At 37.7% G+C, this 13,981-nt stretch overlaps 1 protein-coding gene across 7 annotated transcripts in view; it reads right to left on the bottom strand.

Annotated features, from left to right (window-relative positions):
- LOC139965308 (copine-3-like) overlaps positions 1-13,981 on the bottom strand; it is a 105,909-nt gene that overhangs the window by 78,273 nt on the left and 13,655 nt on the right. For all 7 annotated transcript variants that reach the window (XR_011792220.1, XM_071967529.1, XM_071967531.1 and 4 more), the window contains exons 2-3: positions 4,277-4,536; positions 2,217-2,396 (exon numbers count right to left, since the gene is read on the bottom strand). Coding sequence is in view for 6 of the 7 variants with exons in the window: in XM_071967529.1 (XP_071823630.1) it covers positions 2,217-2,396; positions 4,277-4,465 (369 nt within the window). In the remaining variant the exon portion in view is untranslated. The remainder of the gene's footprint in view (positions 1-2,216; positions 2,397-4,276; positions 4,537-13,981) is intronic.

Here is a 13,981-nt window from a genome sequence, read left to right on the forward strand (position 1 = left end):
CAAGGTTGTAAAGACAACACAGATTAAAATGTCATGTGATGGGAGCTTATGCACATGGCTGGTAATGTGTGACGTCATTGTGTACTAAAGTAGGGTAGTCCAATGATGAGCATGAAGGGCATTGACCGGAAGGAGCCGGTCACTGAGGGTGCACAGTGTTAAAAGATTACCAGGGCATACTAGACTAATGTTGTGGGGAGACAGGTAAGCGGGGAGCGAAGTAAATATTGTCATAACATTAAGAATTGAGTAATTAGTGACAACATCATGAATATTAACTCAACTTCCCTATCTTATTCCTCTTGAATCAACCTTGAAATTGACTATGTACTAGCTGGTCATAGATACAGTAGGTCTGACAAAATGCCAAATTTCACGACACAAATTTCTAACCACGCATTGACTAATAAGCTTGTAAGGCAACAACATCCAAGTATTCTGGTGCAGTAATTTTCCTCTTGCAGGAAGCTATGTATTGTACGTGCAACTCTTCAACGGTAACAGCCAGATCATATGAAATAACTATGGTGTACGCATGGCCTTACAGACAGAAACCAAAAGTATAATATACAGTACTGTAGTTGCCCAGTGGATCAATTCTGATATGTATTATTAACTCTTTTAATCTATCTCCTTACTATTACTCTTTACCGAAGCAATTAACCTACTTTATTTTTATATGACATTCATCATGTATGAAACCTCCTGTCCTAGAAAACAGCTCTCTCTGGGGAACAGTGATTGACCCTTGTGACCAGAAATCACACTTTAAATAGTCTTAAAGCAAAAAAAAGCTGTCATTTCAATTAGAATCTGTAGAAGTACTATAATGCAGTATGGTAAGAGCATAAAACAATTAAATCTTTTCACAAAAAAAAAGGGGAACAACATTAATTAAATTTGAAAATGGCTGGGGCTTAAGAGTCAGGTGATTAATACCTCCTATTATGGACTTAAATATTAATAGATTTGAGGCTGTCAAAGAATTAATATTTGTTTGATTTGATGCTGACAAGGACTTAATACTTAGTGATTCTCACCTCACAAGGACTTGATATTAAGGAGGTTTAATATTTCTTGCATTTGAAGTTGACAAACTTGTACTAAATATCTGGTGATTCTAACTTTGTAAGGACTTGAAATTAAGGAGATTTCCACTTGACAAAGACTTGACAGTTGATGATGAATTTATTTTACATGGACTTAATACTTAGTGTTTTGTACCTCATATCAAGGACTTAATATCAGGGGATTTCCACCAGACAAAGACTTGATAGTTGATGATTTGAAACCAACAAGGACTTACTACTTAGTGATTCTTACCGTCGTAAGAACTTAATGAGAGGAGCTTTCAACCTGTCAAAGACTTACAGTAATGATATAGTGATTTGAAAGTACTGTACTGATTCTGCATATTTTTGATGTGAACTTGTACTTAATAACCTAATTTTCAACCTTTTTCAACCTAATAAAGACTTAATACTAACTGATTTGACTGAAGCTACCAGAGGAACAACTTAGGGATTCTAACCTCACAAATATTTAATACTAGATTTGAACATGACAAAGACTTAAAGGTATGCTGTATTGGCCCCAAATATGCTAGATACTCAAATATGGTCACCTTTGGTCCAAATTCTTGAACCGTTTTTAATAATAACATTTAAGGAAATTGTCCTCACTTAGACATTCAGTCATCTTGTGTGTTCTTTAAAAAATGTCTGAGAACAACTTGGAGAGTAAATTGACCTCCAGGAAAATGCTTTTTGAAAACTTCCAGCAATTATAGCATGCTATAATTTGGGGCCTGTACTGACTACCTTTAATAATTGCTGATTTCAAACTGACAATTGACTGAATATTTTTTCCCAATCCGAAAACACTATGAGACACTTTGGTGGTAGATAAAAAAGGAAGGAAATCACTAGGGTCAGTGAGGGTGTACAGTGTTAAAAGATTACCAGGGCATACTAGACACGGTAGAATGCGGTGCTTAGGTTGTGGGGAGACAGGTAAGTGGGGAACGAAGTAAATACGACAAACTCACCGTAGTTGGTGATTTGAAACTTAGACCAGGACTTAATATTTCTTGATTTGCAACCTGATTGGGACTTGATATTTATAGATTTGAACTTCATTATTAAACTGACAAGGAAAACATGGGCAGCTACCACTGCTAGGAATGATGACATGTTCCTGAAATTGAAGATGCTTACCTGTCCAACGGTGCACTCTGTTTCTCCAAGGAAGTCATCGTCTCGGAGGTCCTTGGTGTTATTATCGATGTCATAGACACTAAACTTGACCTTCTGTACCTCCTCAAAGTGATACTCCATGATGACTCCTTTCGTGAACGTCGGGTTTTGGTTATTCTTGATTCGTTCTGTTCTGTCCACCTGATGATGGCAAAATGGATAGGAGAAATTCTTAAGCCTCATGCTAGTCCATATAGACCTAGTGTATAACCAGCAGGTTAAACTGCCACATTTGCAATTGATGCTTCATAGTACCTTTAAAGTTCTCTAAGTACTTTAGTGGACGTGTTAGCAAAATATTTTGCTGGCAGTTTTTCGAAGGTTGTGTGAAGCACCAATATTAGTACGATGACCTTTCAGAAACAAAAAGATGAAGGAAGGGTTTTGGTTATTCTTGATTCGTTCTGTTCTGTCCACCTGATCATGGCAAACGGATAGGAGAAATTCTTAAGCCTCAAGCTAGTCCATATAAACCTATAACCAGCAGGTTAAACTGCCACATTTGCAATTGATGCTTCATAGTACCTTTAAAGTTCTCTAAGTACTTTAGTGGACGTGTTAGCAAAATATTTTGCTGGCAGTTTTTCGAAGATTGTGTGAAGCACCAATATTAGTACGATGACCTTTCAGAAACAAAAAGATGAAGGAAGGGTTTTGGTTATTCTTGATTCGTTCTGTTCTGTCCACCTGATCATAGCAAACGGATAGGAGAAATTCTTAAGCCTCAAGCTAGTCCATATAAACCTATAACCAGCAGGTTAACCTGCCAAATTTTGCAAATTTTGCAAATTTGAAACTCCATAGTACCACCTTTAAAGAAGTTTTCTACTTTAGTGGACGTGTTAGCAAAATATTTTGCTGGCAGTTTTTCGAAGGTTGCTTGAAGCGCCAATATTAGTACGATGACCTTTCAGAAACAAAAAGATGAATAGTTTAGCCGATATACATCCTAGATGCTCATGAAAAATTTGCCTTTATATAAAATGTTCAATGTCGCCATCGACTTGGACACAATGTACGTCGATAGAAGAGACAGACTTCATGTTCATCGAACAAACCATGAAACGGAGCATCCTAATTGGTTGAAACCCTTTGAGACAGGGTCACATGCAGTTGTACATTAATTTTTTAAATTCAATTCATATGTGTTATCTTCTTGAACTTCTTTTGTTTGCGTAACAACTTATTCGAAAAGTCTTTGCGTCATTTCAAAAGCTGAATTTTCTCCAGCCATGCATGAAGGCCTCTGGTTATATAAAGATGCTGGTTTCTCCTTTTCTACCATGGTCTTGCCATGAAGGATAGTGTCTTGAGGGAAATCCCATGATTACTCTCGTGAACTACCAAGGTTTCAATATCGATTACACGGTTTTAATCATCCAAAGAGAATGAAGTATTAATTGTTAAAAGAAGACTTTTTAGAGGTGAATAACTAAACAAACAAACAGTATTATTGTTATATAGTCATTGATGTACAATTTCCAGCCAAGTGTTTGTCAACAGAGGACAAAATCAATACCGCACATTAAAAATCACTCCATACAATATGAGTTTACAAGCAAACAGCTCATTAATATTACATAGTCATTGACGTACAATTCATAGACGATTGTGTTAAAAGCAACAGAGGATAAAATCAACACACACAGTGAGACAGCAATGTGTCTGCATTTACACATAGATTAAATTTAAAGAACAAATCTTACAGAAACCCTCAAATGCATCAGAAAGGCTTGTTGGGCAGCATTTAGACTATATATAAATTTTACAATTTAATATTTGAAAATATTGTCTGAGGAATATATATTTAGCAACCTTCTCCCCAAACATTTAACAACGGATTGGATATTTAAAAAATAACAGCATATATGGTTCCAGTAGATACTAAATGTTCTTTAAATTTATCAACAACATGAACTTAATAACAGTTTTTTACAGGACTTCAACCTATTTTTTTTTGGGCAGGAATGGTGGATTGAAAAATTGCAGCCTTTGATCCAGATCTAGATCAATTTGCTTACCTCGGTCCATTTTTTAGTCATTTGATCATAAATCATAACAACAACTAGTGGATCTGATTTGGAGGCAATATCTTTGTCCATCAAGTTTTTGCATGAGAGCCTCATCTCAACTTTGGTCAATAGCCTATTGACGCCAGGTATCCGTGGCGACGACGCCCCATCCGAGTTTCCCTGTGGTATAAATGCCATGGTGGTCCTCTGCTTTGACTTCCTTCACTATCAGGGATGGTGAAAAGGCTTTCTTCTTTTTTGGGTGGAATCTGAAGAGTAAAGATTAAAGTATATCATTTAGTATTTCATCAATCTTGAATTCATCACAGAAAAGCCTGGAGTTGGTTTTAACATGTTTGCAAACCTCTGGTAAATAATCTTAAACCGTAATAACCAGTCACTGCTTTCAGCTTTCGACAATGATCTGGGAAAGTCCCATTTCCACGATAAAGTAATGGATTGTGCTCGAGCACACACATGCCATGTCTATATACTTGGCAGCCCAGCTTGTTTACTTACTGGCCTAGAATTGACAACATCATTCCAATTCCAAATTCAGCTTAATTTACAAGGTGATGAAAATGTTGGTAAACAACTGATTATCATCCTACAGTATTTGGACAAAGCCTGACAAACATTCTTCTTTTGACAGTCATTATTTGAAAGGTTACTCAGAGTTTCCCCAAACCTTACTACAACTTTTTATCGCAACCAAACTTGTTCTCCCTCCTCCCCAACCCCCCTCCCCCTCCCCTCCTGCTCCCCCTACTACTACACAAGCTATAGTATCTATTTAAAACAACCAAACTAAACAATCTATATTTGAACTTCATGTACTCTAAACTTCAGCTAGAAACGTACCAGATTTCGACTCAACAAATAGAAATCTGATTCGTGCAGATCGAAAACCTGAGCAAGAATCTTATTGCAAGCTTCAGAATGATACAAACTGGGGACTAAACCTGCACCCAAATCCTAAAATGCTTCCCCCTACCCCCCCCCCCCCCCGACAAATGGAAAAAGATACTCTAAATGTCAGTCTGTTGAGCACAATTATTAATATGAAGTTAGAACAAGGTGGTGAACAATCAATGTTCCCGATGGCTAACAATTCAGAAACACACTTCTTTCTGCATGGTAGAACAATCAAGAGTGCTGATGTTATGAGGGGACAGGTAAACGAGGGCTAGCATAGAAAATTGATGAATTTTCATAGGGGAAGCAGGCAATGACCTGCTAGAGGCAACTGGGGATGTGTAGTGCAAGCTAGGAAGGTCGGAGTATAATAATGCACATGCGACAGGTACAGTATTGGGCGCAGAAGATGGAAATTTTGTGAGCTGGCAAGTCATGTTTGGTATAATTCAGACTAAGTACTTTCAAATCCCTGGAAAAATTATTCAGAAAAATGTTTAATATTTTCTTTTACATTGTGAAGTAAGATGAAGGAAAGATGGAGGAAGGGTAGAGAGAAAGAGCAAAAGGGTGTGGAATGGGTGACCAGGGTCTGGCTAGGGTAAACAATACATACCAGGTTACCAAACTGGTGCATTTGGCAAGCATCATATATTACACCTTTGATTATTCCGGTTAAAACCAAAGGTTTAAACCAAAATATGATGCATATACGAAAACCAAAACTGTCAAGCTACAGTAATCAAGTATGGATGAGACACAGCCATTAATCCTACAGCCTCTTCCGTCGAGTACTTCACTACTCAGTGAAGTACAGAGTCTGTACAGAGTCTATCTAGTCTAGTAGGCTACAAACGTTTCCCCAGGCAACAAGCTGCAAATCTCTAATGCATAATCCACCCAAATCACCTACATGCCCTTCGGAGTAAATATGTATGCAAAATTTACTAAATTGTTTGCATAGAACATGTTCACAGGATGAAAATCGTCTTGTCGAGTGAAGTTGTTCCCTTTACTTAAATATAAGCATGAATTAAGAACAGTTTGTAATGGACAAGAGCTAAGTACGAAGACATAGGCTTCAAATCTCAAGTGTGAGTGGGTGAGTGAGTGAGTGTATTAGATGCCTGACAATCGGAGAAATATGCTTGTTTACGGCAGGGCTGGAAAACTTGGCAAACCTTTCGAACCAGGTTCGCGGGAAATCTGTGATGCTCGCGGGAAATCCAGCCTGGCTGGAGAAAAAAAAATCAAGAAAAAAAGTAGAGAATAAAAAAACAGGACGAAAAATATTAAAAAAAACGAAGGGAAAAAAAGTACATCTGTAAAAAAACAAAAAGGAAAATTTCAGAAGAAAAGTTTCAGAAACAAAAGAAAAATGTTAAGAGAGTGTGCTTGCAATTATAGTCACAATATCACCAGTAATGATATGTCCCCAACCCACTCACAAGGGCAATGTCAATGGCTTGTTTCGCACGTAAACTTTACGACTTTATACAGTCCCTCGGATGAATTTGAATGACAACGGCTTTGGACCATTCAGCGACATACAGATCACATGTACTGTACCTTAAGTCACACCCACCAGTAGGTACTGTATACAACTGGTTTCAAAAATCAGGATTACAAAATATAAGAAAGCTAATTAACCTCAAAATCTAGATCTTTATAAACAGAAATCATAATGAAGAAAAAATAAATTCCCAAAACGGACAGTGTTGTGTGGAGCAACGTATTAACCCGTTAATCTGAAAGACAGAGGCTAAAAGACGTGTTGCGTTTCTTCTAAAAGTTATAATATAAGGGTAGTCAAGGTTTGTAGTTAGTACTGCAGTAGTCATAGAAACCAGCTATTTCCATACAGTGTCATATCTTTTGCAATCTGCCACATGTGACAAATGCATTTTAGTCTTAAAATTATATTTTTATCTGTTTGGGTCATGTCCAGTGAAATCTATTTACCTCTGATGTCATCACTTCTTTATGCCTTTATTTTTCTTGTTTAGTTTTATATTTTACCAGCACTGTTTGTTATTCTTTGGAAAAACATATGGACTCAAGTTTTTTATATTTCCTAAAGGTCCCCTAACTATCATATAAATTTTAATAACTATATAAGTTCATTAGTGCATATTCATTTTGGAGAAGAAGATCAAATAATGGACAATTGAAATTTGAAACAAAACATTTGTAATGTCCTAGAAGCAAACTGACAAATTTGTTTTATGTTTTTCTTTAAACTTTACATCCACTACACTACCATTTCAATATTGGACTACAGTCATTGATATATGTAAATCACATCTCCTCAAAAGGTAAAAAGTCGATTATGATCCAATCCAATGTGAAAAACAATCATAAAAGTGATAAAGAAAGCAGAGATAAAACATTTTGCCATGAGATTTGTACAACGTACTATGAAACACCACGCCTGTTTGCTTCAAGTTCACTAATTATGCCATCTCAATATAAAAGCCATGTAGGAATTAAATGCAAATTTTAACACGAAATCGACTATATACTGTATAGACTATATATTTCTATTTCATCAGGTCTTAACCTTTAATAATATCCTTTTTACACAGTTAACAACTTGTGACAATATATATATATATATATATAATTCACATTATAACTGTAGGCAGGTGAAACCTCTATCTTCCATATCAATATCCTGTTTTGGCCACTGAAACTTATAAAAGCAGATCAGACCAGTAAAGAGATGAAGGTAGGATATAGAAAAGTGAAATAATGAGATATAATTATGGGAAATAGTACTATCCTATTCTAATTTTGCATCTCTTCATTTTATTGTGTGTCTAAAAAACACAGGCATATTATTAACGAACGTCCCGCTTTTGTCTTGAAAATGAGACTAAATTCCACAAACATCAGGTGTGCATGCTACAGTTAGTATCGCAATTTCCCCCACACAGGAATCAATAATGCAACCGCTTTGATTTTTTTTTTTTGTCTTTCTTTTCTCGCTGATGAGAAATTCCAGTTAGAACTTATATAACTTCATTCCATTGCATTCAATATATATATATACATATATATATATATATATATATATATATATATATGACTGCAGCAGTATCTAATTTCATATCTATGTATTAGTGAAAAAGCTGACAAGCTCCATATTTCTTTAATTACAACATTCACTATATTGATTCTACGTTCTACGTTCTCGTTTCTTGACCCAATTAAAGTCTCGAATTGGCAACACCGTGAAAATACAGGCAAAGATGCGTACGTGAGGCCCACGCAGCCTAACAAAAGGAAGCTTTGTTGCTTATTTTCATAGTTAATATTGAATATATGTGCTTGGATCTTAAAAATTCAATGTTTCACACTAAATAGAGTCAATACGTGTGCCTATACATACTGTACATGTGTGGAACAGTAAAAGTTGACTATATTTCATGTAAAGAATTATATATTCAATAAACATAATTTATTTGTATATGTATGTACGTGAGTCCAACACAGCCTATTAACAAAAGTAATAAATATTGCAAGTAAATATTGCATGTACATGGATCTTAAAAATTCAATGTTTCACACTATAGAGAGTCAATAGGTGTTCACATGTGGAACAGTAAAAGTTGACTATATTTCATGAAAAGAAATATTCAATTTTAATATACTTATATATATTTGCAAAAATTCAGGCTAAATAATAGTACAGGGTATGTTTGAAATCAGAGTATAATGATATATTAAAGGTCAGTGTGCAAGAAAAGGATGCAACTTTAGGCAAGATAAAAACATCAAATTTAGCAATTACTTTCTGTACATAAATTGTTAGAAATGTGGACTGATGTTACAATGGGGTGAAACTGGCATTGCCAACATTGGTGGCTGGGATTAATTTATGCTGTATCATCACATCGCAAAATGCTATGAATATTGGGCAATTATTAGCTGTGCAAGTGCAAGTAGATGTATACAAGTAGTTTTTCTACCCAGAAAACAGTGTTTTTTTTTTTTAACAGACAAAATTAAAAGGCTATAAAACTGCTAGTACACAAAATTTTCACTAAGTTATTCCGTGTGTTACTCATACATAACTTGAACCAATTGAAGTTAGCACTTTCCTCTCCCAGTATTGACGAGCCCTTCTGTCCTAATTCTCATGCTACCTCCAATCTTGATATTTTTGATGGTAAAATGAAAAGGACTGTGACAGACCCAATTGGGCCCAGGGCCATCAGGAAAGGACCATGCCAAAAGGCAACTGTTCTAAACACAGCTAGATCCATGCAGAGTGCAGTTGTTACGAGGAGTCAGGGAAGGGAGGCATAAAGGTTACCAGCTCATTCTAGACTAAGTAGAACGAGGTGCTAAGGTTGTGGGGGGACAGGTAAATTAGGAGTGAAGTAATTGGTTGGAGACAACTAAAAGAGATGAAGTGTGATGAACTTGTTCATAACAATAATATATATCATTAATATCACATTGTCCAATAAAAATGATTGGGGATACATTTCCATTAACTGCCTGATTAATATACCAGCCAGCATATTAAGAGAAGGAAAGGCACATTGGATTGTAGTATGACAAGGAAGGGCATTGACTGGGGGAGCCGGTCAAAGAGGGCGCACAGTGTTAAAAAGGTCACCAGTTCATGCTAGGCATGGTAGAACAAGGTGCTAAGGTTTTGGGGAGACAGGTAAGGGAGGAACAAAGTAAATATAACAGCCCGCAGAAGAGAAGGGAAAGATTGAATCACCATAGCAACCATGCAGGCAGTGCCATGATCACGTGACTATTTGAATATTCCAATCACAATTGGCATTTAGCAAAGATAGGACAAGCTTCCAAAGTCCACACTCATATGCATTTGAAAGGAAAAATGGGACCAATTTAATTGTGTCAATTGATTAGACTATTTTTCAAATGGGTTAATATCAAATTAAAAAAAAAAGTTCTTTCACGCAAAATATCTGTCTTTTTTCAGTACTTGTGGTTTTCAATGGATGTTAATTCTATGCCATACGTAAGCCCTAGGTTTAGCTAGCCTCTTTTAATATCGGTTCTAGGAAAGGTTTAAATTGTTTCATGAAAAGATTCCGTAACCCAAATCAATCAAAGAAGGTGGTGTTCGAAATACAGGACTCGGTGAATGCAAATATTGTTCGGAGTAACTAAGGGAATATTCCCCAAGATACTGTCGGCCATTTTGTTGGCTGGATGCAGTGTCTCCTGTCTGCTAAACCTTGACGATTAGTTTGCATAGCTGGTTAACAATTGCAGGTATCAAGAAAAAGGAAAAGGGAAGTGTTGCTTTGGCAAGGAACTTTTCAAGGAACAAGTCTCAGGGAAGTAAAGTACAGTAAACAATATCAACGACTTTGCTTTTGAATTTCCTTACCTTCACCACAATTCGTTCACCTAGTTTTGGATGGTAAAAGCCTTTTTAAATATGGGTCAACATGTGTACAGCACTACAACATTGTAACACAGTGGTAGAATGCAAAGGAGGCCTAACTGATCGGTTGCTACGGGGTGACAGTGCTAAAAAGATGACCGGTTCACTCTAGACACGGTAGAGCCAGAGTACTATTGTTGATGAGACAGATATGAAGGAGGGAAGCAAGTAAATTTTGTGATGGGCAAAAATGTTTACAATATCTCTTTTATGCACTTTATCGTTGGCAGAGTGTTTACAATTTCAGAGCTGCTTTCCACAGAAATAGCCCTAGTAAGTGCTCCAAGCTAAAGCAGATTTCTGAGAAATGCTTTTTTCAAATCATCCACTATATGATTGAATGTAGTATATATATACCATTACAACAGATTCTCAAAAGTTTCCCTTGAACATCAGAACACCGCACTAACTTGGCATACCAAACTCAAAACGATCGCGTCTTACGACGTAAATTGCCAGAAAAGAAAAAAAATATTGTACAAATATGTGAAAGTTCTATAAAAATCAGATATGAGAAATTGATCCAACTAATGTAACTACTTGGTGTAACTCATTGGATAATGCTGTATTTAATTTAGCGTGACCGCTCGAAAAGCTTTCCAACGTAATTTCCGAAATCCAGCCGGAGTTGATACGGGCATATAAACGATGATTTGTCGTCTCTCAGGAACTGTTTTTTGACTGGTAGAATTTTGCAATTGTAATATTGCCAAGGTCAAGATGGAGTCGAGCCGAGAAGCTCCGTTACTTAATTAAAAGTGTTGAGCTCGGTGTGTGTTGTCATTCGTGAGCGCTATATGTGACGGTAACGGGGAGAGGCAGTAATTGCGTAGATTCTGTGCTGAAGGGACATCGTAAGAAACCACAACACGATTAAATTACTCTGCTAGAGTAACACTGTGTGAACTGTACATGTGTATACACAAATTAGCCACTTCAAAGTTCCCATTGACCGAGCAATACTATAGTCAGTCCGTCATGGATTGAAAGTTGAATGAGAGAAAATTAGTTTTGAGTAATCACAATTTATTTCAAATTAGGGAAAAATATATTGGTTTTTCGGTAAAAAAAAAAAAAAAATTGAGAATAGCACAAATTTCAACTTTCCTAACCATGTTAGTTTTGAATTTTAACGTGTTTCATTTCTATTCAAAACTGCTTATTTGATATGAATATTCATGATGTGGGAGGAACTATCATGCCTCCACACAACCACAGCACTCTTGCCATTCAATGTATTGTACTGTGTAACTGCCACAGCTTAGAACGTGCCCATACAATCTGCACTCTCATTCTATTGGCCATAAACGTGTGTATTTGGTACTCTCCCACAAATGTTCTCTTCTCTGGTTCTATGTTGTCATCAAATTGGTAACCATCTAATATTTGGATGTACTTTATACCTTTCCAATCCATTGCGAGCACTGCTCCTTAGCCTAGATACAGTAGTTAAAGTATCCCTTTCAACTTTGTAAGTTTATATGAAAGGTTACTCACTAAGTTTGCTATATATAGTAGTTGTTTCCATCCTTTGTTATAAACTTATGTTGTTTTATGAGGGGAGGGAGAGGGGAAGGAGAGGGACTGAGAGGGGAGGGAAAGGGGAGGGAGAGGGGAGGGACTGGGGAGTGAGAGGGGAGGGAAAGGGGAGGGAGAGGGGAGGGAGAGGGGAAGGAGAGGGAGTGAGAGGGGAGGGAAAGGGGAGGGAGAGGGGAGGGAGAGGGGAGGGATTGGGGAGTGAGAGGGGAGGGAAAGGGAAGGAAGAGGGGAGGGAGAGAGGAGGGATTGGGGAGTGAGAGGGGAGGGAAAGGGGAGGGAGAGGGGAGGGAGAGGGGAAGGAGAGGGAGTGAGAGGGGAGGGAAAGGGGAGGGAGAGGGGAGGGAGAGGGGAGGGAAAGGGAAGGAAGAGGGGAGGGAGAGAGGAGGAATTGGGGAGTGAGAGGGGAGGGAAAGGGGAGGGAGAGGGGAGGGAAAGGGGAGGGAGAGGGGAGGGAGAGGGAAGGGATTGGGGAGTGAGAGGGGAGGGAAAGGGGAGGGAGAGGGGAGGGAGGAGATGGGAGGGAGAGAGGTAGGGAAAGGGAGGGGAGGGAGTGGGGAGGGAGAGGGGAGAAAGAAGGAGAGGGGAGAGAGCAGGGAGGGACTGGAGAGTGGAGGATGAGAGCGGGATGCAGGGAACAAAAGGGATGGACTAATGGGAGAGTGACGGAAGGGAAGAGAGAGAGGGAAGGGAGAGGATACTGTGCGGTAGATGGGGGAGGAAAGTGTGGGGAGATGGGAAACATGCTAAAGCCTAAAAGAAATATTGGTCTATAGCAGTTACAGTGTTTGTAATTATATGGAATTCCCAGCATGCAGATTTACTTGCTTTTTTACTCAAGAATGACACTATCGTACATCAATCACTACAAAAATGACCCATATGGCTGTCTAATTGCATTTCATCAAGTCTGAATGGAAATACGACAGATAGCATAAATAGTCCAAGCCTCCATTAGCATCTTAGTCATTATTAATCGCAAGAGAAAAAATGGGGTTAATTCTTCTCAGACAACTTTATAGGCCAACATTTAGCTTCATCTTTCTCTAGCGTCGTAGTCTTTTCTGTGCAAGTGAAACCTACCGAAATCTGTATATATGCTATGAAACATTTTCTATTGATCGATCAAAGCTGATCATTTTCTGAATACCAGCTACTAGTATGGTTTTGTATGTAAGCTAGCTGATATCATCATGCTGACTGACGAGACCGGCTTGCCCTGTTTCAGATGAGAGTTCGACCAAAAACGCAGACGTCTTTCATCCGGATTGGTACAGTACTGTATGTTCTGGAGAAAGATGAAGTTTGGAGGGGTGGGGGGAGGATTCAAACTTTCAAAGAATCACCTCTTAAAACTACCATGTATAGGCTTCCATTTTATTAAATTATCTCATCAAGTTATATATCTGGTCTGCTTGTTAAATTGATAGATATGGTGGCATAGAAAAAGAAAAAAAAAGAGGCTGACGATGATGAATGGCCATTTTCGTAATTGATTTGGAGTTTTGAAGACCTTTTAGAATCAATTTTATTAACCGGCCCCTCTGGTAAATAAAGCTGACAAGCAGATGGCAAAAAAGTCTTTAAAAACAGAGAGAGCTATATCAAACACATGAGGCCCACTGAGTACAGACAAAGGCAGGTAGATGGGTAAAAGTTAATCCGTCTTTTAAAGAGAAATGAGGATGTTTTTCAACGTTCCGTCAGTAGTGGTTTCCCTGGCAACATTAAAAGCAACTGGCTGCATTTCATAGCTGTGATTATACAGTAAATACGGGTAATAATCATCTTTCCCATGTTCACTTAAATTGACTGTTTTTTCCAAA

Source organism: Apostichopus japonicus, chromosome 3, assembly GCF_037975245.1.
Source record: "Apostichopus japonicus isolate 1M-3 chromosome 3, ASM3797524v1, whole genome shotgun sequence".
Classification (NCBI taxonomy): Eukaryota; Metazoa; Echinodermata; class Holothuroidea; order Aspidochirotida; family Stichopodidae; genus Apostichopus; species Apostichopus japonicus.